Consider the following 26,555-nt stretch of genomic DNA (forward strand, 5'->3'; position numbering starts at 1 on the left):
AAGCCCTAGCAACCAGCTGATGGTGCTTTGCAAGCCCTAGCAACCAGCTGCTGGTGCTTTGCAAGCCCTAGCAACCAGCTGGTGGTGCTTTGCAAGCCCTAGCAACCAGCTGGTGGTGCTTTGCAAGCCCTAGCAACCAGCTGATGTCCAGGTTATTGTGATACTACCTGATTGACAGGTGAGCGCCCCCGCAGGGGATGAAGGGAGGCAAGGATCCGGCCCCGCTGGCCAGATCCAGAGACCCTTTTGCCCAGAGATGAGGCCTTTCTCAGCTATAGATGCCCACCCTAGAGGTGAGAATTACAGAGTTGGAAGGGACCCTGACGGTCATCTAGTCCAACCCTGTGCAATGTAGGAAGTGCAACTAAATAATCCCTCCCACTATTCCTGACCTAAGCACATGTTTTGAATCAAGAGGGTCCAAACTATCGAAGGAGAAGCAGCTATCGAAGGAGAAGGAGGACCGAAAACCCAAGGATTTCATTGTTCAGATTTTGCACACGCACCCCACTTCCCCGCACATACAAGACTCACCATGATGGCGTTCACAATGTCGTTGTTGTTGTGACGCAGGGCGCGCACCGCTTTGGGGTGAGACACGTTGGCTTGAGCCATGACCAGCTCGATATCCCTCACCTCCAGACCCGTTTCGTCAACCTGCCGGGAGAGACGAGGAGGAGAACTTAGAAGATCCCATCCAGGTGCTAGCAGATCCGCTCCTGTGTTTATCTACCTCCCTAACAGAGGACCGAGTCAGAACACTGGTCCATCTTACTCAGTGCAGACTACACGGACCGGCAGCATCTCTCCAGGGTTTGGGATGGAGAGCATCTCCCTACATGAACCGGCCTGGGTGCCCAAATCCCACCTTCTCTCGGTCCCACCAGCATCAGAGGCAAGGCTGAGGTTGACCCGAGAGAGAGAGAGCCTTTTTTGTGGTGGCTCCCATATTGTGGAATTCCCTCCCAAGAGAGGTCAGACTGGCTCCCTCCCAGTTATCCTTCCGCCAACCGGTTAACACCTTCCTGTTCACGCAGGCCTTTGGTACAGAGGATGCTGCTGTCAGGGCAAACTGGATTTTAAGGCGTTCTGGTGTATTTTAATTCTTGTTCTTGGCTTGTTCGGTTTGTATCCCTTTGTCTTTTACAGTTGTACCTCGGGTTAAGTACTTAATTTGTTCTGGAGGTCTGTACTTAACCTGAAACTGTTCTTAACCTGAAGCACCACTTTAGCTAATGGGACCTCCTGCTGCTGCTGCGCCGCCGGAGCACGATTTCTGTTCTCATCCTGAAGCAAAGTTCTTAACCTGAAGCACTATTTCTGGGTTAGCGGAGTCTGTAACCTGAAGCGAATGTAACCTGAAGCGTATGTAACCTGAGGTACCACTGTATAGCACTAATTTTTAATGCTGGAATCCCAGCTTGGGAGAAAGGCAAGATATAAATACATTAAATAAACAATAATATGAGTAACAAATAATAATAATAATAATAAATAAATAATCTCCCAGCCCTCCCTGGAAATGATGTTGGGGAATGAACCTGGGACTTTCTGCAGGCAAAGCCGATCATCTCTCGCTGAGCTATTGCATTTCTTAACGATGTTCGGGCTGCCCAGAAAAAGCCCTCTGGATCCTGAAATTCATTCCAATTGTGCAGATAAAATAGAACTGACAGAATTCTGCAGGGTGGGGTGTTAGTGTGTGAAAACAGTCCAGATCCAGGGATCCCCAGATGGTGATTTTGGGCAGTATCCTGGCGCCCAGACATCTTCACTCGGTCACAAGTTGCTGAGAGCCAAATGCAAAATGCGCCTGGCTAATTTCGAAGACTGCCTTTTTGCGGTGAGGCAAACAGAACTGTAGACAGGATCCCAAATGTGGCCGCACCGTGGTTTTGTGTATCAGTATTATATCAACAGTATTATTTCCTATTCCTTTCCTGGTGATCCCTACTAGTGTGGAATCTGCCATTTTAAACGGCAGCTTGTTGTTGCCTAGTCGTTTAGTCGTGTCCGCCTCTGCGTGACCCCCTGGACCAGAGCACGCCAGTCACTTCTGTCTTCCACTGCCTCCCGCAGTTTCGTCAAACTCATGCTGGTAGCTTCAAGAACACTGTCCAACCATCTTGTCCTCTGTCGTCCCCTTCTCCTTGTGCCCTCCATCTTTCCCAGCATCAGGGTCTTTTCCAGGGAGTCTTCTCTTCTCATGAGGTGGCCAAAGTCTTGGAGCCTCAGCTTCAGGATCTGTCCTTCCAGTGAGCACTCAGGGCTGATTTCCTTCAGAATGGATCAGTTTGATCTTTTTGCAGTCCATGGGACTATCAAGAGTCTCCTCCAGCACCAGAATTCAAAAGCATCAATTCTTCGGCAATCAGCCTTCTTTATGGTCCAGCTCTCACTTCCATACATCACTACTGGGAAAACCATAGCTTGAACTATACGGACCTTTGTTGGCAAGGTGATGTCTCTGCTCAACGGCAGCTTATCCAGCCCTATTTTATGACCCCAAGATCTCGTTCCAGGCCTACCCGCACCAAACCACCGTACCTCCTCTTCCTCTTCGCTCTCCTCCTTGATCGTGAGGGTGGGAGCCGCTTCGGTGATCAACGGCGAGTGCTCCATGGGGACCTTGAACTTCTCGGCGGCAGCTTTGTGTACCTGCTGAGAGAGGTCTTCAATCTGTGGAAGACAAGAGGGCATGGGAATAAATACGATGAGGGCACACACACACCGAGTCCTTTTGCCGCTCTGGACGTACACAAGAGACCTGGCGAAAAGGCCTCACGCAGACTCTGGGTTTCCTGCCTAGCTCACGACGCCCGTTTGGTTACCCCGAGAGGCGAACGGATTCCCCGAACAACTCCCGCCATAGCCATAGCTGTCAACTTAAAGATTTAAAAGTAAGGGACCAGCAGCCTCGAAAATAAGGGCTCAGCAGCCAAAATAAGGGATTTTCCAGGCACAGGTATGTTCAACTTCTGAGCCCCTCCAAGCCAAAGGCAGAAAGCCCAGCCAGCAGCCAAACGAAGCCTCAAGCGGTGGTTCCCACAGCGCAGCAACCCGGCAAAGGGGATGCAGCAAGGAAAACCACTGTCACCTCTCCGCTGGGAAGCTCTGAGCAAAGGTGAGTCCCCAGGCAATGCGGCCGATTTAATCGGCACAAGGCATGCAAGCTCCACCCCCCAGTCGTTCTTAGACTCCTTATTGGGTGAGCAACGCAGCCAAGCAACGCAGTAGGAGCCTCCCTCCTCCCTGGCCGGCAGGGAGGGAGGGAGAGGAGCTGCTTCCTTTGAAACCCGGGAAATTTAAGGGACATCATCAATAAGGGACAGCAGCGGGGCGCGGCGCTGGGATAAGGGAGTTTCCCACCAAATAAGGGACGGCTGACAGCTATGGCCCTAGCATGAGGCACAGTGAGGCAGCTGCCTCGGGCGGATGAAGGTGAGGGTGTGGAAAGGTGTTGGAGGACAGAGTTCTCTCTCTCTCTCTCTCTCTCTCTCTCTCTCTCTCTCTCTCTCTCTCTGTCTTCCACCCTCCAGTGGCATAACATGGGTTGCTGGTTCCCGGGGCAGGCAAGCCGCAAACGCGACTCCTTGAACAGCCTGGAGACTGAAGGGCGGCCCGGCCTTGGAGGTGCGAGAAAGGCGGACAGAGCCTCTGCTGGCACTGGGGGCCAGAGGCCCCCGGTGGTAGGCAGGCAGGGAAGGGCAGTGAGCCAGGGACACAGCCCACAGGATGTGCCTAGGCAGCAGCAGCAGCCCCCCCAATAGGGGATCCTCTAACCGTTATTCTGGCATTACAGGGGGTTGGACTAGATGACCCTTGGAGATCCCTACAATTCTTCAAAGTAAATCCTTCTCCTATGCTATTGGACAGCAAGTGAGCCAAGTGGGCTCCCCTAACTGGATTCAGAAGCCCTTGCTATACAATGAATTGAAGAAAATGTTCCATTTAACATTTGTTAAAAAACCCGAGGCATTTTTGTTGGGGATCATAGGGAAAGACCTGCCAAAAAAGTTGAAAAACATTTTCATGTATGCGACAACGGCCGCGAAAGTTCTGGTAGCACAAGGCTGGAAGACTGAAGAAACCCCAACTAAAGAATCATGGCAAGAAAAATTGATGGACTATGCAGAACTGGCAAAACTGACATATAAGCTACGGGACAAGGATAACTGTGACTTTAAGGATGAATGGGAACCCTTTACAAGGCATCTGAAGACGCAACAAAGCGAACTGGACTCCTTGGCAGGTTTTGAATAAACATTCACAATTTTTTTACTGATAATCAGCTAAACAGTTTGAGGATCTATACAACTTTGTAACATGCAGAAAATAGCATTATTGGAGAAACCAAAGACTGGAACTGAGGGAAGTTGGGGGTTGGGGTGATGGGTTCTGTGGGGGGGAGGGGGGAGGAAAAATGGGGGGTATAAGGATATGTTATTGGAAAATATGTTTTGTTATAACTTTGAATAAAAAAAATGTAAAAAACAAAACAGATGCCCTTGCCTGCCCCGGGCACTAGCAACCCACGTTACGCCACTGGAGGGTAGAAGACAGACAGACAGAGAGACAGACACACACACACAGAGAGAGAGAGAGAGAGAGAGAGAGAGAGAGAGAGAACTCTGTCCTCCAACACCTTTCCACACCTTCAGCTTCAGCCGCCTGAGGCAGCTGCCTCACTGCACCTCATGCTAGGGCTGGAGTTGTTCACCCCTCACCTTGGCCTCTCCAAAGACAATGTAGATGTCCGAGGCAGGGCTTTTGAAGACGTCCGGCTTGGTGATCACAAACAAGATGTTCTTGGACTTGCGGATCGTGATCCTGGTGACGCCGTGGATTTGCCGCAGACCCAGCTTCGACATGGCCTGGAGGGAGACAAGGGGATGACAGCCTGTTGGAACTGCCGAGCAGAAAGCTTGGAACAGAGCCACATTCAGAAGACAGACGGAGAGACAGGACTCTGGCTGATAAGGAGGGATAATCTGGTTCAAAAGATCTTTCCTGCGTCAACTGAAGTCATTCCCACCATTTCCAATTTAATAATAATAATAAATAATACATTTTATTTATACCCCACCCTCCCTGGCCAGAGCTGGGCTCAGGGCGGCTAACACCAATAAAATCACAGTAAAAACCATAATGGGGGGGACCAATTTAAAATACAGATTAAAATGCAATTTAAAATGCAGCCTCATTTTAAAGTACAGTGGTACCTCGGGTTAAGTATTTAATTCGTTCCGGAGGTCCGTTCTTAACCTGAAACTGCTCTTAACCTGAAGCACCACTTTAGCTAATGGGGCTTCCTGCTGCCGCCGTGCCACCGCTGTGCAATTTCTGTTCTCATCCTGAAGCAAAGTTCTTAACCTGAAGCACTATTTCTGGGCTAGCGGAGTCTGTAACCTGAAGCGTAGGTAACCTGAAGCGTAGGTAACCCGAGGTACCACTGTAGCTGATAAATCATAAGGGGATAAATCATTAGAGAGAAGAGTGCCATTCCTTAGCCAAAAATGACAGAACCCCCAGTACAAGACGAATGCGATCAATGCAGGAGAGCCCCAAAGCTTAAAGATCTGAAAAGTTTGGGGCCGCCTCCATCTGTGGCACTGGCACCGTTACAGATGCTCATAATATTATCTTGTCATTTGTAAGAACTTGATCTTTTCGTGTGGCCCCACCAACACTTTGGAACTCTCTGCCTCTTGATGTCATGGAACTCTTTCTGGCGCCTAAATTTATTGATTTTTAGTTTTACCACCGTATTTTTCGCTCCATAAGACGCACTTTTTACCTCCTAAAAAGCAGTGGCGTAGCGTGGGTTGTCAGCACCCGGGGCAAGGCAAGTAATTTGCGCCCCCTAACCCGTGGGTTTGCGCCCCCTAACCCTAACCCCCAGATGTTGCGCCCGGTGCGGCCAGGCCCCCCTGCACCCCCCATGCTACGCCACTGCTAAAAAGTAAGGGGAAATGTGTGTGCGTCTTATGGAGCGAATGCCGGGGGTAGGCAGGCGGGAAAAGCCCCCGAGAGCCGCGCACAAGCTCTGCGCGGCTCCTGCGGGCTTTTCTGCGAGGAGGGAGAAGGGACTGACTGGCCACCTCAGTCCCTTCTCCCTCCTTGTAGAAAAGCCCGCAGGAGCCACGCGCTACTTAAAGGGTGCGCGGCTCCTGTGGGCTTTTGCGGGAGGTGGGGAATACTCCCAGAGCTTGTCGGCGCTGGCGGGGCTGTCCGCTGCTCTTTGGGGCTGGCGGGGGGGGGTACCTGGGCTCCCCCCGCCAGCCCCAACAACCTCCTGAGCAGCTCTGGGGTAGCCCGTGAAGCCTCCGCAGGGCAGCGGGATTAAGGCTCCCCGCTGCCCTACAGAGGCTTCGTGGGCTACCCCAGAAGCCAGAAAGCTAGACAGCGCTGCACAGCGCTCCCTCTAGCTGTTTTAGCTTCTGCCTTAGCGGGGCGCCTTCAGCCCGCTGCCCTGCGGAGGCTTCGCGCGGCTATCCCTGGCTTTTGTGGGAGGTGGGGGGAAAAGCCAGGGATAGCCACGCTCTCTTTAAAGAGCGTGTGGCTCTTGCGGGAGGTGGGGAAGTGACAGAGCGAGGCTCTCTTACAGTGGTGCCTCGCAAGACGAAATTAATCCATTCCGCGAGTCTCTTCGTCTTGCGGTTTTTTCGCCTTGCGAAGCACGGCTATTAGCAGCTTAGCGGCTATTAACGGCTTAGCGGCTTAGCGGCTATTAACGGCATAGCGGCTTTAAGAAAAAGGAAACAAACTCGCAAGACGTTTCGTCTTGTGAAGCAAGCCCATAGGGAAATTCGTCTTGCGGAGTGACTCAAAAAACGGAAAACTCTTTCGTCTAGCGAGTTTTTCGTCTTGCGAGGCATTTGTCTTGCGGGGCACCACTGTACTTCCCCCACCTCCCGCAAAATCCCCCAAGAGCCGCACTCCTTTAAAGAGAAGCGCGGAGCGTGTGTGTGGCTCTTGGGGACTTTTCCCCGAGTCACTGATGGGCTGCCCTTCTCCCTCCTCGGGGAAAAGCCCGCAAGTGCCGCACACACACTCCACGTGGCTCGTGAAAGGGAGCGCTGAGCAGAGCATGGGATGCACACAGGCTCTGTTCAGCGCTCCCTTTAAAGATTTTTTCTTCTTCTTGAATTCCCCCTCTAAAAACTAGGTGCATCTTATGGAGCGAAAAAGACGGTAGTTCTTAGTTAGCCCAGCCTTCGTCGAACTGATGCCATCCAGATGTTTTGGACTACAATACCCATCAGCCCCAGCCCAGTTAGCCAACGAGCTGCAGGCCTTGCCGCCCATTTTCCTGCCTAGCCATTTCCACGCAGGGAAATTTTTATACGAGATCTATTAAAACACACATTTCGTAACAACAGAAGCATCGCAGCACCAGCCCTTTCCTTAAACACAGTCAGTTCCCCAAAGCCTGTGGGAACCAAGGAGGTCTTCTTCACCTGTCAAGTCTGGCTTCTCCAGGGAGGGAGTTCCAGAGTCTTGGAGGAGCCACCAGCAAGAAGGCCCTGTCCTGGGTCCCAACCCAGCTGTGCCTTTGAGGGTAGTGGGACTGAGAGAAGGGCCTCCCCTGAAGATCTCACAGCCCGGGCAGGTTCGTATGATAATAATATAATAATAATAATAATAATAATAATTTATTATTTATACCCCGCCTATCTGGCTGGGTTTCCCCAGCCACTCTGGGCGGCTTCCAACAGAATATTAAAATACAATAACCTATTAAACATTAAAAGCTTCCCTAAACAGGGCTGCCTTCAGATGTCTTCTAAAAGTCTGGTAGTTGTTTTTCTCTTTGACATCTGGTGGGAGGGCGTTCCACAGGGCAGGTGCCACCACTGAGAAGGCCCTGTGCCTGGTTCCCTGTAACTTCACTTCTCGCAGGGAGGGAACCGCCAGAAGGCCCTCAATGAACCTCAGTATCTGGGCTGAACTATGGAGGTGGAGACACTCCTTCAGGTACACTGGGCCGAGGCCATTTAGGGCTTGAAAGGTCAGCACCAACACTTTGAATTGCACTTGGAAACATACTGGGAGCCAATGTAGGTATTTCAAAACGGGTGTTATATGGTCTTGGCGGCCACTCCCAGTCACCAGTCTAGCTGCTGCATTCTGGATTAGTTGTAGTTTCCAGGTCAGATTCAAAGGTAGCCCCACATAGAGCGCATTGCAGTAGTCCAAGCGGGAGATAACTAGAGCATGCACCACTCTGGCAAGACAGTCCGCAGGCAGGGAGGGTCACATCCTGCGTACCAGGTGGGGCTGGTAGACAGCTGCCCTGGACACAGAATTGACTTGCGCCTCCATGGACAGCTGTGAGTCCAGAATGACTCCCAGGCTGCGCACCTGGTCCTTCAGGGGCACAGTGACCGCATTCAGGACCAGGGAGTCCCCCACCCCGCCCACCCCCTAAGAACAGTACTTCTGTCTTGTCAGGATTCAACCTCAATCCATTAGCCGCCATCTCCCTGGCTGCGCACCTGGTCCTTCAGGGATTTGACCAAGGCACTGCCAGTTGCTGACCAGTGTTGTTCAACGTGGTTGTGACCCAGATGAATATTCTGGGGTGGGGGGGAATAAGACAGCCCCCCGCCTGACGTCAGTCCTTGAAGCCCTAGCTGAGGCTGCCCTGAGACCAAGGGGGGCTGGATTAGGGCTTGGATAAGGCTGTCTATGTTTGTCACTGGCTCGGGGGATTATCCCTGATTCTGAGAGCCCCTTGCTCTCCAAAGATGGCCAGGAAAGGCGTAGGGAGGCCATGGGGCTTGGCCACTGCATGCCCCACTTCAGAAAGGGGGTCACGCACATGGGGATTGTTGCGAGGTCAAGATTTTCCTGGAAGTTTGCCTCCAGGCAGAGAGATTAGATGTGTGGTTCTCCTCTGGCCGACCCAGTCTTGTCGGGAGTCCAAAGCAGCGCTGACCGAGTCAAGTTCCCTTTAAAAATAAAATTAAGAAATCTGTTTGCTTAGAGGCTTTGGAAGGAATTAATAGGGATTCTCGGCTGCTCGTTAAGAAGAATCTCAGCAGGCTCCGGACTTAACCCATTCCAAACCATAGCTGTCAAGTGTCCCTTATTTGAAGGGACAGTCCCTTATTCCAGCGCCATGTCCCGCTGCTGTCCCTTACTGATGGATGTCCCTTAAACGTCCCTTAAATGATGTCCCTTAAATTTCAAAGGAAGCAGCTCCTCTCCCTCCCTCCCTGCCGGCCAGGGAGGAGGGAGGCTCCAACTGTGTTGCTTGGCTGCGTTGCTCACCCAATAAGAAGCCTAAGAACGACTGGGGGGTGGAGCTTGCATGCCTTGTGTGTGGCTAGTTAATGCAAGCTGAGGGGGTTTTTGAACGCTGGACGCCATTTTGTTGCACGTGCTGCTGCAAACTTTGCAGTGCAAAGCCAGGCCGGGGAGCCATCTTAAGTTGAGGCTGCATAGCCTTGTGGTGCATGTGATTCAGATTCTATTCAGCTGAACCTCTGGTTACAAAGTTGGTTGGACAGTGTTCTCGAAGCTACCAGCATGAGTTTGACCAGACTGCAGGAGGACAGGAAGACTGGAGTGCCTGGAACAGGGGAGGCTGCAGGTCCCTTATTTTGGCTGCTGGTCCCTTATTTTCAAGGCTGCTGGTCCCTTATTTTCAAATCTGTGACAGCTATGTTCCAAACACAGGAAGCACCTTGCCTCAACTAATTAGCGCTTGCTTGAGACAGATAGAAAAAACTCCTGCAGGGTTCAGGTGGTCCTATTTGCATCCCAAGGACTCGCTATAATGGGCTGTGCATGGGACTGCCTTTGAAAAGTGCTCAGAAACTTTCAGACCGCAATACCTCAAGGACTGCCTCTTTCCACATGAGCCTACCCGGACCCTGAGATCCTATTCTGAGGCCCTCCTTTATGTGCCGCCTCCTTGAGAGGTCCAGAGGGTGGCAGCATGAGAACAGGGCCTTCTCTGCAGTGGCTCCCCATCTGTGGAATGCTCTCCCTAGGGAAGTTCGCCTGGCACCTTCTTTATACACCTTTAGGGGCTAGGCAAAAATGTTCCTTTTTAATCAGGCCTTCGGCTGATCTTATTGACATCCAACCCCCTTTTAGAATGTGGCTTTTGGAGGGAGGGTTATTCAGTTATTGTGTTTGGTTTGGTTTTATATGTTGTAGTCTTGTTGTGAACTGCCCTGAGACCTCCGGGTATAGGGCAGTGTATAAGTTGAATCAATAATAATAATAATAATAATAATAATAATAATAATAATAATAATAATAATACAGTGGACGCTCAGGTTGCGAACGTGATCCATGTGCCTTCAGATGTCTTCTAAAAGTCAGACTTTACAAACTTTTTTCAGAAGCTGAACGTGCTCTGCTTTGAGTGTTACACTGAGGTCTGTCTCTTTTTGCTATTTATTTTGTGTTTTTGCTTTTGCGGCTCTTTTTCGTTTTCTTTTTGTGACTGTGTGGAACCCAGTTCAGCAACTGACGGATTGATTGTGTGACTGCAGTACATTGTTTATTGCTTTCATTTTACGGCTCAATGGTATAGTTAGATAGTAAAATGCATGTGAAATTGCTGTTCTAGGGGTTGTTTTGTTCGAATCTCCGTCGCGGGGATTCGAACCACTGACCTTCCGATCAGCAAGCCCTAGAGGCTCAGTGGCTTAAACCACAGCGCCACCCGCATCCCATCCACTGTACTGTAGACACCAGTTATCTCTCACGGAATGCCACATGCCTCAGCAGACCATTCAGGGAATTATCGTACTTTTCGCACCATAACACTCAGTTTCCCCCCCCCTAAAAGGTAAAGGGAAATGTGTCTGCGCGTTATGGAGCAAATGCAGGCAGGCGGAGCCACTCTTGGTGGCTGTTCGGCAGCCTCTCTTCCTCCGCTTGGCTCGCTGAGAAGCCGGCAACAGCTGAGCAACAGCTGAGTGTCGGGAGACAGCCTCTCTTCCTCCTGTCTGCCTGCTCTATGGCTTTTTGGCGAGGTGGGCGCTCGGAAGCCGGCAAGAGCTGCACGCAGCGTGTAAAAGCCAAGGTGGGGAAAGGGAGACAGCCTCTCTTTCTCAGTGTCTGCCTGCTCTATGGCTCTCCCTTACACAAATGTAAGCGGCTCTTACTTTGCTTTCTTTACAATGAGCTGGAAGGAGGGACAAAGAGGGCATCCCCTTCCGTCCCTCCCCCAGCACCTCACCGGTAAATTCAAGCAAAGCGGCTTACAAGGCTCGTGTCCCTGAGTCTCCTTCTCCTCTTTTTGCTCCGGTTCGAGGCAAGGCAGCTGCACAAATGTGAGCTCCCCCTCTCTCTTCCTTCCCTCCCTCCCTCTTCCAACTTCAAAAAATATTGGGGGGCGGCCAGGTAAGCCCCACCTCACATACCACAATGGGGGGTGGGGGATGACTCCCTCAAATATTTAATGGGGGGGTGAAGGCACCTAGGCCCATAGGAGTTGGCTGCTTTGCCTAGGACAAGCGTGAGCTCCCCCCCCCCCCCACTTCCTTCATCACTGTATTGGAGAGACCATACATTACTGACAGTTCCTTCATTCACGTGGTTACAAAGCACGGATCCACATGGATCCTCAGGATTTTTGCACTGGGTCACCCCAAATTCACCATCAGATCACATAGCACGTCCATGGCTACATCTTGCACCAAAAAAATCACACACCCACTGTTGCCTGGGGCCGCAGTGGTGCAAAAACGTGGTTACAAAGCATGGATCCACATAGATCCTCAGGATTTTTGCATTGGGCTACCCCAAACTCACCGTCAGATCACATGTCTGTGGCCACAGCATGAACCACAAAAATCATACATCCACAGTTTCGTTTAGAATTTTTTTTTTCTTGTTTTCCTCTAAAAACTATGTGCGTGTTATGGTTGGGAGCGTGTTATAGAGCGAAAAATACGGTACAGAGTTGAGAAATATTTCTGCTTGTCCACTCTTCCTGCACCCCAGACCCTCCCTGCCCGATTCCCTACTGACCTTTCGTGCTTTTTTCTCGCTCCTGCTCTGTTTTGCTCTGCTAATGGATTCTTCGCCAGTTCCCAAGGAGTGCGTTAGTTGTGCCTGGAAGATGCAAGTGGGACGGTTAAAACATCCAAACAGATTCTTTAGTTGTGGCTCCTACACTGCAGGGAGTTGGACTAAATGATGCTTTGGGTCCCTTCAAACTCTACAATTCTAAACATGGTTTACATAGCAGCAAACCTGGTTTTAGTTCTAAACATGGTTTACATAGCAGTAAACACGGTTTCAGTTCTAAACATGGTTTACATAGCAGCAAACCTGGTTTTAGTTCTAAACATGGTTTACATAGCAGTAAACCTGGTTTCAGTTCTAAACGTGGTTTACATAGCAGTAAACCTGGTTTCAGTTCTAAACATGGTTTACATAGCAGTAAACTTGGTTTCAGTTCTAAACGTGGTTTACATAGCAGTAAACACGGTTTCAGTTCTTAACATGGTTTACATAGCAGTAAACACGGTTTCAGTTCTAAACATGGTTTACATAGCAGTAAACCTGGTTTCAGTTCTAAACGTGGTTTACATAACAGTAAACACGCTTTCAGTTCTAAACACGGTTTACATAGCAGTAAACACGGTTTCAGTTCTAAACATGGTTTACATAGCAGTAAACACGGTTTCAGTTCTAAACATGGTTTACATAGCAGTAAACACGCTTTCAGTTCTTAGCATGGTTTACATAGCAGTAAACACGGTTTCAGTTCTTAACATGGTTTACATAGCAGTAAACATGGTTTCAGTTCTAAACATGGTTTACATAGCAGTAAACACAGTTTTAGTTCTAAACATGGTTTACATAGCAGAAAACCTGGTTTCAGTTCTAAACGTGGTTTACATAGCAGTAAACCTGGTTTCAGTTCTTAACATGCTTTACATAGCAGTAAACACGCTTTCAGTTCTTAGCATGGTTTACATAGCAGTAAACACGGTTTCAGTTCTTAGCATGGTTTACATAGCAGTAAACACGGTTTCAGTTCTTAACATGGTTTACATCGGCTGGCTTTAAGCCAACACATTGCAGTGTCCTTTGCCAATTAAGTTGCATTAGTTTTCCAAATTTTAAACGAATTAATTCCAATTTAACACTAATTTAAAAGCTGACTTTCCACCCTCCCTTTCAATACATTTCTTTTCCCTCCCTTCTTTCCTGCACACAGTAAAATACTATTTCCTTATTTCTAATACTTCCCCATCCACTTCCTATTTCCTCCGACTGTGCATGTTCAATCCTTGCTTAGACATTTACCCATTTTCCTAATTAATCAAACGGCATTAATCTTCCATTATCATTAATCATCATTTTAAATCGTATTTCCTCCAATACAACTTAATCAGCCTGTCCTTATGTGTTCGCATCGTTATAATTCACCAGCGCTCCAGTTTTACAAGCCTCAAAAGTATCCAGAAAAAAATCTCCTGATCTCCCTCGTTAGGCGATTCCCTTTTCACAAAACAGATCTGCCGCTAGTTGCTTCCTCATTGCAGCGTACTTTGCACATGCTCAGAGGACCCTCGCTGCTGTACAGTCCCCAGGCTGACACAGGTTCAAGAAACTTCCTTTAGCCCAGAGGTAGCCAGAAGGTACAGTGGTGCCTCGCAAGACGAAAAGAATCCGTTCTGTGATTCTCTTCGTCTAGCGGTTTTTTCGTCTTGCAAAGCAAGCCCATTGACGGATTAGCGGATTAGCGCTATTAGCGCTTTTAGCGGCTTATCGGCTTACTGGATCAGCTGATAAGCGGTTTAGCGGCTTAGAAAAAGGGGGGGAGGGGAAAACCCGCAGGAACTCGCAAGACATTGTCGTCTTGCGAAGCAAGCCCATAGGAGATTTGTTTTGCGAAGCACCTCCAAAACGGAAAACTCTTTCGTCTAGCGAGTTTTCCGTCTTGCGAGGCATTCGTCTTGCGGGGCACCACTGTATATGGAAAGATCTACTGGTGAGATCTCTAGGTGATCTGCTGAAAGCTCAGCCCACTCATTGAGGGGGGAAGGATTAAGACGGGGTAGCCAACCTAAGGCCCGGGGGCCGGTTGCGGCCCAATCGCCTTCTCAATCCAGTCCACGGACGATCCGGGAATCAGAGTGTTTTTACATGAGTAGAATGTGCCCTTTTATTTAAAATGCATCTCTGGGTTATTTGTGGGGCATAGGAATTTGTTCATTATTTTTCCCCCAAAATATAGTCTGGCCCCCCACAAGGTCTGAGGGACGGTGGACCAAGTGAAAAGGTTTGCTGACCCCTGGATTAAGATATCTGCCCCCCACAACTCCCTGAAGCCAGACGTTTTTCAGGAGCCTGCAGTCTCTGCTTCGGACAAATCTAGCCGTCTTCGCCTCAAACAAATCACCTGCGTCTGAGTTGTCCTTGGTTCTGAAACCTCTGCTTCTTCCAACTCAGGTAAGGACCCTTCGTTGCTTTCTGAGTCATTCGATGACCCTAGAAGAAAGAGAGAGGAAGCAGGGAGTGAAACGAGCCTTTCCGTGTTCCAGATAAGAGACCATTTATAAAACTGTGTTTCCTTTGCGCCAAGATGTTTGCCTCTGTGTGCCTGGAGACATCTATAATAATAATAATAATAATAATAATAATAATAATAATAATAATAATAATACAGTGGTACCTCAGGTTAAGAATTTTGCTTCAGGATGAGAACAGAAATTGTGGTCCGGCGGCACAGCGGCAGCAGGAGGCCCCATTAGCTAAAGTGGTGCTTCAGGTTAAGAACAGTTTCAGGTTAAGAACGGACCTCCGGAACGAATTAAGTACTTAACCCGAGGTACCACTGTAATAAATTATTATTACAGTCATACCTCTTGTTACGTTCGGTTCAGGTTACGTTCTTTCAGGATACGTCCCGCGGCGACCCAGAAGTAACAGAACAGGTTACTTCCAGGTTCCGCCGCTCGCGCATGCGCAGACGCTCAAAATGGTGTCGCGCGCATGCGCAGAAGCGGCGAATCGCAACCCATGTACGTGCAGACGCGGGTTGCGTTCTGTTCAGGTTGTGAACGGGGCTCCGGAACGGATCCTGTTCGCAACCAGAGGTACCACTGTATTATTATTATTATTATTATTATTATTATTATTACCTCCGCCCATCTGGCTGGGTTTCCCCAGCCACTCTGGGTGGCTCCCAACAGAATATTATTAACTTTTTTTAAAAAAAAGCAATAAGCCTTTTCACTTCTAAAAAAAGTTTGATATTATTGTTGGCAACATTCCCTATTGATCCCGTGCACGCTGTGTTAGAAACTCAGGTATGTAAACTAATTGCAAAATGGCACCTTGAACCTAGGTTGCAGGCTCCATAACAGAATGTCTAAGCACCATTAAATGGGGTTGCAAAAAAAAAAAAAAAAAAGCAAGCTGTGAACCACGTACTCCTTGGAGAAAAAGGCGGGAGATAAATGCGTTATTATTATTTTATTTTCACTTGTATACTGCTTTAAATTTTAAAGAAAAAAAAATCTCAAAGCGGTTTACAACACATGAAAACGTCAAATAAAACAAGCCAGAATAAAATTAATTCAAGCTTCAAGGAAAATATTACAGGACCTTTTCTAAGGGGCATTTGGCTTCCCCATTCTTTATTTACCTGCTCAATTTATAGAGCTGCCCCATAGCAAAAATACAGAAAGCCAGTCGGGTGTAGTGGTTAGAGTGTCGGACTAGGACCTGGGAGATCGGGGTTCAAATCCCCACTCGGTCCTGAAGTTCCCTGGGCGACCTTGGGGTCAGTCGCAGCCTCCTCACCTACCTCACAGGGTCATCGGGATTAACTGAGGATCTAGTTTTTAGAGGAGGAAAGGGGGAAAGCCCCATTTTTGCGGGGATCAGCTCACAGTTGTGCAGCTTCTTTTGCAAAGGGGAAAAGCCCCCTTTCTTGAGGATCACCTCAAAGTTGTTGAGCTTACTTTGCAAAGGGAAAAACCTGTTTTTATGGGGTTCAACTCACAGTTCTGCAGCTTCTTTAGGTAAGGAAAGGGAGCCATTTCTAGTTTCCAGACAGATAATCTAATCAGCCAGTCACATGTCACTGGGGAAATAAATAGCCTCCGTCTGCAGAACATTCAACCATGGAGGCCTGGGCAAGGGAGCCAGCGACCGACCACACATTTGCTCCATAAGACGCACAGACATTTCCCCTTACTTTTTAAGAGGAGAAAAGTGTGTCTTATGCAGCGAAAAATACGGTAAATGAGCTCTTCTGCTGACCTGCTTAAGAAAGCTGGAGGGGCCAGCCGGGTGGAGATGCCATTTGCCAACCTGGCATCCAGACATCTCCACGCCAGTAGCAAAACGCGCCTGGCGCCTGGCTAATTTCTAACACTGCCTGCATGGCATTTGCCGTTTTCACCTGGAGACCAGTGAGAGCTAATCTGCTCTTCACCCAGAAGCACCATTGCTGGGCAAGGGGCTGAGGCAGGACCTAGCAAAGGCAGCAGTAGTAGAGGCTCAATAGCATGACCTAACCTGGGGAGAAAACAGCAAAGACCTGATGAAGAGAGCAGAGAAGAGGTTATATTTTCTGAGAATCCTCCGGAAAAACAATCTCTCAAAGGACCTGTTGATGGCATTCTACCATTGTAGTTGAGAGTGGTCTGTGTGTGTGGTTTGGGAGCTGCACGGTCAGGGAAAAAACAATGCTGTCCAGGGTTGTAAAGACTGCAGAGAGAATAATTGGGTGCACTCTTCCCACCTTGGATCAAATCTATGCTTCCAGGTGCCATAAGAAAGCTGCAGAGATAGCGCAGGATAGTGCGCACCCCAGAAATGATCTCTTTCAGCTTCTGCCTTCTGGAAGAAGGTACAGGGTTATAAAGACCAGGACTAGCCGCCTGAGAAACAGTTTCTATCCAAATGCGATTTTGGTTTTAAACGCAGTGTAAGGAGTCTCTGGATGAGGGGGGCGCTGTGGGTTAAACCACAGAGCCTAAGACTTGCCGATCAGAAGGTCAGCGGTTCGAATCCCCGCAACGGGGTGAGCTCCCGTTGCTCGGTCCCTGCTCCTGCCCACCTAGCAGTACGAAAGCACGTCAAAGTGCAAGCAGATAAATAGGTACCGCTCCGGCGGGAAGGTGAACGGCGTTTCTGTGCGCTGCTCTGGTTCGCCAGAAGCGGCTTAGTCAAGCTGGCCACATGACCCGGAAGCTGTATGCCGGCTCCCTCGGCCAATAAAGCAAGATGAGTGCCGCAACCCCAGAGTTGGCCAAGACTGGACCTAATGGTCAGGGGTCCCTTTACCTCTATGGGAGTACAGTGGTACCTCGGGTTAAGTACTTAATTCGTTCCGGAGGTCCATTTTTAACCTGAAACTGTTCTTAACCTGAAACACCACTTTAGCTAATGGGGCTTCCTGTTGCTGCCACACTGCCGGAGCACGATTTCTGTTCTCATTCTGAAGCAAAGTTCTTAACCTGTGGTACTATTTCTGGGTTAGCGGAGTCTGTAACCTGGAGCGTATGTAACCCAAGGTACCACTGTATATTGTATTTAATTATGGGGTATCAGAGTTTTTAGGGGGCTAACCAGGCTGGGATAGTTGGGATAGCAGGCTTGTGGGTTTCTGAATGTCTGATGTAGATTTTTACAATTTCGTTGTTCTGTATGGGACAATGACAATAAAGATTATCGTATCCTATCGCAGGTGGGACAATACCCCCTGTTGGGGCAGAGCTCCAGGGTCAGTGCCAGGGAGTTTGCCGCCACCTCTGCCCACAAGCTGGCGCAACCTCGGGACCAAACCCTGGAAGGCCAAAAGGGTTGCTCACCTTTGTGGTTGGCTTCGTGGGTCCTTTTCCCCGTCAAGGCCTTCTTCTCCTCCAGGAGCATCATGCCAGTCGCTTCCCTCAGGCTCTCGATCTCCGGGCAGCGGTACAGCAGCTCCCGATCGCTGGAGGAGCTCGACTCCAGCGGCGCCGGCCCCAGATCCCCACGCTTCTCCCCTGCAGAGACGGAGTCCTTTTCTCGGGCGTCCTTGTTGCCAGGCAACCGGTTCCGGCCCCTGGAATCTTTGCTGATGGGAAGCTGGTCCTCTCGGCAGGGCTTGGCAGGCCTGGTGCTCCCCACGGCTGAAGAGAGAAGTAGGTTAGGGCAGGGTTTTATGGGGGGGTGTCCTTTCCTTTGCGGGGACGCGGGTGGCGCTGTGGGTTAAACCACAGAGCCTGGGACTTGCCGATCAGAAGGTCGGCGGTTCACATCCCCGCGATGGGGTGAACTCCCCTTGCTCGGTCCCTGCTCCTGCCAACATAGCAGTTCGAAAGCACATCAAAGTGCAAGTAGATAAATAGGTACCGCTCTGGCGGTAAAGTAAACAGTGTTTCTGTGCGCTGCTCTGGTTCGCCAGAAGCGGCTTAGCCATGCTGGCCACATGACCCGGAAGCTGTACGCTGGCTCCCTCGGCCAGTAAAGCGAGATGAGCACCACAACCCCAGAGTCGGTCATGACTGGACCTAATGGTTGGGGGTCCCTTTACCTTTTACCTTTCCTTTGCAGTTGGAAGCCAGGAACTCCAAACAGCTTCACCCAGCCTGGCACCAAAACCTGGCACCAAAACAAATGTTTTGCCTGACAACTCCAGCCAGCGTTGCTGATGGAAGTCATAGTCCAGAACATCTGGGGGGGGGGCACCAGGTTGGGGAAAGCAGATTTGGAGCCCAAAAATTGCAGCACGTTGGGCATTAATAATAATAATAATAATAATAATAATAATAATAATAATAATGATGATGATGATGTCAGTTTTTAATTTCTTCTCTATAAGTTTTATAATTGTGTTCAGTATCAGGAGTATATATTATGATAATTATATTAATATTCCTGTATCTTATAGTGTGGCAGTTTGTTTGATTTTCCTGTTATTTGTTTGTTTGAGTGTATGTTTGTTTGCTTACTTGTATGTACGTCTGTTTTCTCATAAGTGTATTTATTTTAAATTACAGTAATAATAATAATAAAAAGAAATAAATAAAATCAACCCTCATCCTCCTGTTATCTGGATGGGAGAGACGGGGAAATGAAAGCTCACCTTCTGCAGGAGGCTTCCTCGAGTCCCGGAGGAGGATCAGGTCCTCTCTGGAAGGAGCTCGTTCCTCGTCAGGCCTGGCTGTCGAAGCAGGAAGCCACGAAGCAGCCGAGGGGCTGTGGAAGCGGCCGTCGGAGGGAGGCGAGGGAGAAACAGGAGGCACTTCTTCAGATTCAGAAGGTGGAGATGGAGGAGGAGACAGAGGAGGTTCCTCCTCACAGGTAAGCGATGGGGGCTGCTCTGCCTGCAAAGAAACAGCCAGGGACTCTTGAGCTGGTCCTTCAGAGGCTGGCAGGGCCTGCGATAGAGGAGAGGTGGTCTCCACACTCGGCAAACCAGCTTCCGGGACCACGAGTTTCGTGCTTCCAGCGAAAGCACTTGAAGGAACTGCTCCTTCTTCCTCTCTTTGGTGGCCAACCTCCTCTGCTGTGGCACCTTCTAATCTCGTCTCTTCTGAAATCTCTTCAGTTGACCCACCGGCTTCTGGACTCTGGATTGTCGGCTTGGCCTGCAAGCTCCGAGGTGGAGATCTGTTGACGCTCTCAGACGTCTTCCCTTCGGCTTCACCGGGCGCGAAGACGACCTCCTCGGCAGCCTGGTCCACTCCTTCCAACCCAGAACTCGGCAGCGGCCCAGCCACCGTCTCCACCGCCTCTGAACGAAGGGGAACAACCTCCACATGTGGTGGAACTGCTACCCTGTCCATCTCCAGCTCCTTGCAAGGTTGCCCGGCGACTTGGTCTTGACTGCAAGAGGTTTGAGGCTCCAACTCATCTTTGGAATCCTTCGATTCCGACAAGTCTGGCATGACACCTTCGGAGGAGAACTCCAAGACGTCTTCCTTAAGGCTGCCGAGAAGGCTTTGTGCTTCGGCCACCAGCAGACTGCTCACCAGGCGGGCAGCACCCAAGCCCGGCTCCCTGAGGTTGCCGAAGGAGCCTCGCAACATGTCGGTGATCTGCTGCTGGTCTGCAGTGACCTCTGGAGGTTCTGCAACCAACGAGGCGTTCTGCCACAAGGCACCAGGAAGCTCCGGTTGGCTGGGGGCTGGAGATGGCGTCGCTGCAGCAACGGCTTCAGAATCATCCGGGGCTGCACCAGTCCTCCTGGTCCCCGGCGATTCTGCAGCACCAGCGCTTTCCGTTTCTGCATTTCCACTGGAAAGGATGTGCTGGGCATCTTCAGGCTCCGACAAATAGATCTCCTCTTCAGAAGCAAAGAAGAGGTGTTGGCTTTTGCAAAGCACGGGTGACGCATCCCTTGGCCGGGCGTTGGCTGGAGAAGGCGGCTGGTTAAGAGCAGAGGAATGCAGACACAACGCCATGCTCCGCTGGGAAGGTCCCTCTGCTGGTGGGATCTTCGGCGGCTCTGCCAAGGGTTCAACCGTAGCATCTTCAGTCTCAACCACTCGGTGTTCCAGCTCAGAAACGGCTGCCGGCTGTTCTTGTGGAAGAGGAGAAGGGCTCTTCTCCACATCCTCGGCCGGGCTGCCCCATGCCTGCTCAGGGGTGCTGAGCCCTTCCCCCTCAGAGCCAGGGGATGAGGTCAGCACAAGGGTCCCACCAGAGATGTCCTCAGCTGCCGTGAAGAAGCTGCTGTCCGTCTGCGAGTTGGGCATGGAGACCTCTGCCAACTCCGGGGAAGAGAGACTGGAATCCAGATCCTTTTCCTGCACAGAAGGTTCGGCGCCCAAAGCAGGTGGTTGGAGACCCTGAAGCAGAGCTTGAGCAAAGGTCTTCTTTGGCACCTGCAAGGGTTGCCTGGGTAGACCCTCAACCCTGCCGGTGGAAGGCGTTGCAACTGCGTCTCCTGCCTTAGAAGTTCCTGGGGCAGTTTTTTCCACCTGAGCATTGACGTCCAAAGGATGCTTATCATTCAAAGGAGGCAGAGATGCAGCTGCCTCCATACATCCCCTGTTCCTCTGAGCCTCAGGCCCCCGTTGGACAGCCATCTTGGTGTCTTTGGTTGCTGCCTGGGGCTCCAGAATCTGTACCCCACCAAGCTGCGGCCATTCAGTGCCTTCTTTACGACCCGCTGGCTCAGGAAGGCCTGCCTGGTGAACAACCTGCTCAAAGGCCGCAGGAACCACGAGCTTGTTCTCATCTTTCTGTCCTGGCTTCTTGTCCGAGCTTCCCACCAACGCTGGACCATCTGTGGTCTCGCTGCTGGCGGGAGCAGGAGCTGGGCCCTTACTCTGAATCTGAACCAAATTCATGTTGCTGTCTCTCAGGCTAGGCTGAGCACCAGGAGCCTGGAATGAGACGGCTTCTGATCCACACAGTCCCACAGGAAGCGTGGTTAAGCGCTGGACTTGAAGCCCGTCTCCCGGCCAAACAGAACCTTCTCCTGGCGGGATCTCAGCGACAGAGTCTGCTCTGCTGTTTTCGTCACTTTCAAGTTCAGAAATAGCATCCTCTTCTCCCTCGGACGGACTTTCCCAGTCCTGGCCAGCATCAACTTCGTCCGATAGCGCTTGCCCCTCCATTGCCCCAGTGGCTTCCTCTACAACTGAAGCCTCTTCCCCTAACTGATCTTTGCCCTTGGCGTCCTCTCCAGCTTCCTCAAGATGGCCGCCTGTTTCTACCAGCCTGGGCTCGTGGCGGCTCTCACCGGGCTGAGGCTCCCTCACGCTCAGGTCTTTGGCCTCGCCAGTCTCCAAGCACAGCTTGAGATGGGCTGCGCCGTCTCCTATAACGACACTGGCAAGAGGGCCTGTGGAGGCCTCCATCTCCAGCCCAGATGAGTCTCTTGGCACCCTACAGACTTCAGCACGCTCTTCAACATCTGTGGGGGGCAGAGGTGTGGCTGCAGCCAACAAGGTGACCTCACTGTCCATGACAGCGGTGTTCTGCTGTGTGCCGTTTGGTCCCAGCAGGGGCCGAGAATCAGGTTTCGCCTCAGAAAAGATGGCCACCACGTGGTCCTCGTTGTTGTTCATCTGGTCGAGGGACGAGGCCTCCTCAAGCTCGTCCTCCGATTCAAAGCAGGCAATAAGGCACTCCGCTGCCGGCTCGTTGTCGGCTCGAGTCGCTTCAGGCTGGTCCAAGATGGCCGCCTCACAGGATCCAAGGAGGGACACAAACGGAGGCTCCTCCTTCTCTGGCTCCACATTGAACACCCCTCCATTAGGCCTCTCTGCTTCAGTCAAGCCTCCCCCAGAGGCTCCATCTTGGTCAAGGAGCTCCAGAAGCCGCTCCTCCGACTCCTTCAGCCTGGCGCTGATGTCAAAGGAAGACGAGTCGTTGATGTCTGGAGTCGCCAGCTCTGCAAACGCCACGGGATACGACTTCGGGGTCCATCCCAGGGGTATGGCAGGGCCTGCATACACCTGGTCGACCCACTCTGCAGCTGTTTGTCCCACAGGCCGAGGGCCCTCCAAGGACTTGTCCAGAGGCGGCAAAGCGTCTGCTTCCTCATCCGTATCAAAGCAAGCGATGAGGCATTCTCCGGGGTCAGGGACGTTTTCCTCAGCAGCCTCTTGCCCGTCTGAGAGCGACTGGTGCTCTGGGGAGTCGCAGGGAGAGCCCCTTTCCCTTGAAGGCTCTTCTCCCTCTTCACATCCAGTTCCACGACCCATGCCTCCGAAAAGAGCTGTGGGGCCCTGCTCCATAGGAGACCCCCATCCTTGACCGGTAGGGGAACTGCTGCTGCTTCCAGAACATTCGGAGGAATCGCCGGGAGCTTCAGGCACAAGCTGCAACCTGGAGGCCGCTTCTTTTTCAGTGGGGAGCGAAGCTTTGATTTGGTCCTCCTGGGGTATCTCTTCATCTTCAGCCTTCTCCAGGGAGGAGCCTCTCTCCTCCCGCTCCTCCTTTTCGGCCCTCGGGTGCCCATTGTCCCCGGCAGAAGCCGTCTCTTCCTCGTCTGTGTTGTAAGCGTCAGACGAGGTCTCCATCTCGCTCTCGCTGCCCGATCGGGACAGCGTGGGCACTGTGTCTTCCTTTGGAGGCTCGGCCGCTTCCTGAGCAGGAGCGACCGCAGCTTCCGCGACCACGGCGTACTGTTCGACACTGTAGAGCCGTTCGTCGTCCTCCCCGTTGTAGGAGGCCGAGTCTGATGACTGGGAGGTGTCGTCCTGGTAAGCAAAGGACTCGTCCACGCCTTCGTTGATGGAGGTTTCCGAGAGAGAGTGCAGGAAGGAGGCCGAAGTGCTGTCGTCATCCTCAACACCATACAGGGCATCGTTCCCCACTGACTCCCCTTGGGGGAACAGCGTGATCTCCATGGACTCCGCCTCGAATATGAGGCTCCCACGGAAAGGCAAGAGCAAAGCAGAAATCATCTGGTCACTGTCGGCGCCGTCCACGCCGTCGTCTGGGGCGGAAGCCGACGTCTCGGCCTGCGGCCGGCCGAGCGCATCAGCCTCGGAGGTGTCCGTCCCAGAAGGGAAGGCAGCGAGTGAACCGGGCAAGAGGCAGGGTTTCGATCCTGCAAACTCGGCAGAGTCTCCGGCTCCCGTTTCATAGGCCGGCAGGGCCTCTGCCTTGGAAAGCTCGCGGCTCAGATCCACTTCGTCTCCAGAGTCCTCTCTGCTCTCGGGCCAAGACGGAGCCGCTTGCTCAAACCTCTGAGGGCCCGGCCTCAAGGGAGCCACTTCGGCGCCCCAGTCACCGCCATCTTCCTCCGGGGTCGTCTGCCCGTCGTCGTCGTCCTCGGGGAACGACGAGTGGACTAAAGTGCTGGAGGACAGGGTCTGGAAAGCAAACTCCCCCTCCAAGTCGGGAGACAGGCTGGGTCCCCGTGGGAGCCTCGGGCGGCTGTCTGCGTACTCCAAGAGAAACTCCTCGCCGTCTGCCGACGGGGCCTCCATGGCTTCCGACTCTGCGATCAGGTTGGGGGAGCAAGACGGGGAAGTGCTGCCGGTGCCTGAAGACGCCCAGCTGCCTCCCTCGGCCGTGATATAGGACCCCGAGGGCGAGGTGGGTGGGGAGCAAAGGCCTTCGTTGTCCGTGTCGTTCTGTTCCTCGCTGAGGCTCTCTTTGGAGAAGGGCTGATGCCTGAGGTGGGAAAACACAGTCTTGATGGGGGTCGAGGGCGCCGTGAAGTATAGTTCTGGGTCCAGGCCACAGGTGTGCTTGCCAGGCAGGTGCTGGGCCTCAGCAGGCTCTACGGAGAGGTCTTTGGTGAGCGCAGGAGGCGGAGAAGGCAGGTCCGCTGAATGTTCGTCCTGAGAGAGTGGAGGTGTCTTGGCTGCCCTCTCGGCCTCCTGCGGATTCCGGAGGCCGGGGAGGGTCATGCCTGCTTGCCGGCTGGCCAAGTCTTTTGGGGTCTGGTGGGGAGGCCTCGCCTGGAGGTCAACCATGTCCTGATCCTCCATGTCGCTCGTTTCCTCCTCCTCAGAGCTGGCCTCCAAGGTGCCCCGTGTGAGCGGCACAGAGGCAGCCCCTTCCCCATCTTCCTCATCCTCACTGAGGCACTGAGTCTCTTCGCCCATCACTATCCGGGTGTCCAGCATGTCCACGCCCGACGTAGGTTCCCCCTGACCTTTGGGCGCCACCTTGGCGGCTTTCGGGGCCTGCTCCATCACGACCTGCCCGCACTCGCTGAGGGCTACCAGGCCGGTCGCGGCGTTGCCCACGGCCGTGTCGCAGCTGGCTCCTTCGGGCTGCGGGCGGTCCTCTTTCTTCGCCGGCAGGAAAGCCGGAACGACTTTGCCACAGAGGGTGGGGTCCATGGGGAGGCCGGTCTGGCAGTCGCGCGTCACCGCCGGGGACATCTGCAGCGGTGTCAGGGCCTCACTACTCGGTGTGGAGGATGTGGAGGTGGTCCGGGATACATCTGGGGGGATTGAGAAGAGAAAGATTGGGGGAGAAGCATTAATCCAAATCACTCCAAACAAACTAGCATAAACATTTCAGTACAGTGGTACCTCGGGTTAAGTACTTAATTCGTCCCAGAGGTCCGTTCTTAACCTGAAACTGTTCTTAACCTGAGGTACCACTTTAGCTAATGGGACCTCCTCTGCCGCCACAAGATTTCTGTTGTCATCCTGAAGCAAAGTTCTTAGCCCATGGTACAATTTCTGGGTTAGCGGAGTCTATAACCTGAAGCATATGTAACCCGAGGTACCACTGTTCTTGGGTCCAGAGGGCAGCAGCACAAGAACAGGCCTTTCCAGCAGTGGCTGCCAGTTTGCGGAATTCTCTCTCCAGGGATAATATTCTCTTTCCAACAAAGTATTAAAAATACAATAAAACATCAAGCATTAAAAACCACCCTAAAGAGGGCTGCCTTCAGATGTCTTCTAAAAGTCAGATAGTTGTTTATTTCCTTGACATCTGGTGGGAGGGCGTTCCACAGGGCGGGCGCCACCACCAAGAAGGCCCTCAGCCTGGTTCCCCGTAACTTCGCTTCTCTCAGTGAGGGAACCCCCAGAAGGCCCTCGGAGCTCGACCTCAGTGTCTGGGCAGAACGATGGGGGTGGAGACATCTGTCACTATTATTGTATATATTCAAGGCATCAGGCAAAAGCATTCCTTCTTAACTAGGCCTCTGGCTTTTAACTATCTATGGGTGGAACATTTCTAGTGTATTTTTCCCCCTCTTGGTTTTTATGTCTGAAAAAAGAAACTAAAAAAATAATCATCATCATCATTCTGTGATGTGGTGGCAGTGGCCCTCCAGACAGCACAAGGAAGGGCCTTTTTTGTGGTGGCCCCCCAACTGTGGAATGCTCTCCCCAAAAAGGCCTTCTTGGCACCAACTAATGCTTGGCTTTTCCAGCAGGGAAATACCAGTTGTCTTTTCTCATCCTGTTTACAGGTTTGCTGGCCTATTGGAGAGGAGATGGGGTAAGGTAAAGGTAAAGGGACCCCTGACCATTAGGTCCAGTCGTGGCCGACTCTGGGGTTGTGGCGCTCATCTCACTTTATTGGCCGAGGGAGCCGGCGTACAGCTTCTAGGTCATGTGGCCAGCATGACTAAGCCATTCCTGGCGAACCAGAGCAGCGCACGGAAACGCCGTTTACCTTCCCGCCGGAGCGGTACCTATTTATCTACTTGCACTTTGATGTGCTTTCGAACTGCTAGGTTGGCAGGAGCAGGGGCCGAACAAAGGGAGATCAACCCGTCGTGGGGATTCGAACCGCTGACCTTCTGATCGGCAAATCCTAGGGTTTAACCCACAGCACCACCCACGTCCCTTGAGGAGAAGGGGTACCCCCCCAAAAAAATCATGACCAAGATGTGATCCAAATAAGCTTATGGACAAATTCTTGTGTGCAATACTCTCTCACACACACATACGTACGGTCTAAGAGTTGGCCCATCCTGGGATGGTATTGCCCTTCCTCTCCCTCGCTGAGCCCATCGCTAGTGAGATATCCCACCCACAGCCCTATCTGGGCTTTGTGTGATGCAAGTTTCTGAATCAATTAGAGTGTTCGCAGCATTCCGTGACACACCTTGGAGGCTGAGCCAATGGCAGGAGAGGACACTTAAAAGGGGTTGGGCCAAGTCACGGCAGGTAAGTCCATCAATGGTGCTTCATGCGTTC

The 26,555-nt window shown here is 51.7% G+C and overlaps 1 protein-coding gene across 2 annotated transcripts in view; it reads right to left on the reverse strand.

The window, feature by feature from the left end:
- The window catches only part of LOC310689208 (uncharacterized protein), a 65,023-nt gene that overhangs the window by 2,428 nt on the left and 36,040 nt on the right, over nucleotides 1-26,555 (reverse strand). The window contains exons 1-8 of one of the 2 annotated variants that reach the window (XM_083466569.1): nucleotides 26,310-26,408; nucleotides 19,064-24,838; nucleotides 17,808-18,107; nucleotides 14,384-14,472; nucleotides 11,998-12,081; nucleotides 4,728-4,874; nucleotides 2,548-2,679; nucleotides 535-657 (exon numbers count right to left, since the gene is read on the reverse strand). In XM_083466569.1, coding sequence (XP_083322695.1) covers nucleotides 535-657; nucleotides 2,548-2,679; nucleotides 4,728-4,874; nucleotides 11,998-12,081; nucleotides 14,384-14,472; nucleotides 17,808-18,107; nucleotides 19,064-24,838; nucleotides 26,310-26,328 — 6,669 coding nt within the window. In that variant the 5' untranslated portion in view covers nucleotides 26,329-26,408. Of the gene's footprint in view, nucleotides 1-534; nucleotides 658-2,547; nucleotides 2,680-4,727; nucleotides 4,875-11,997; nucleotides 12,082-14,383; nucleotides 14,473-17,807; nucleotides 18,108-19,063; nucleotides 24,839-26,309; nucleotides 26,409-26,555 lie in introns of those variants that run through there. The other variant, XM_083466568.1, reaches the window with a different exon arrangement.

Source organism: Podarcis liolepis, assembly GCF_965112155.1.
Source record: "Podarcis liolepis genome assembly, chromosome: 12".
Lineage (NCBI taxonomy): Eukaryota > Metazoa > Chordata > Lepidosauria > Squamata > Lacertidae > Podarcis > Podarcis liolepis.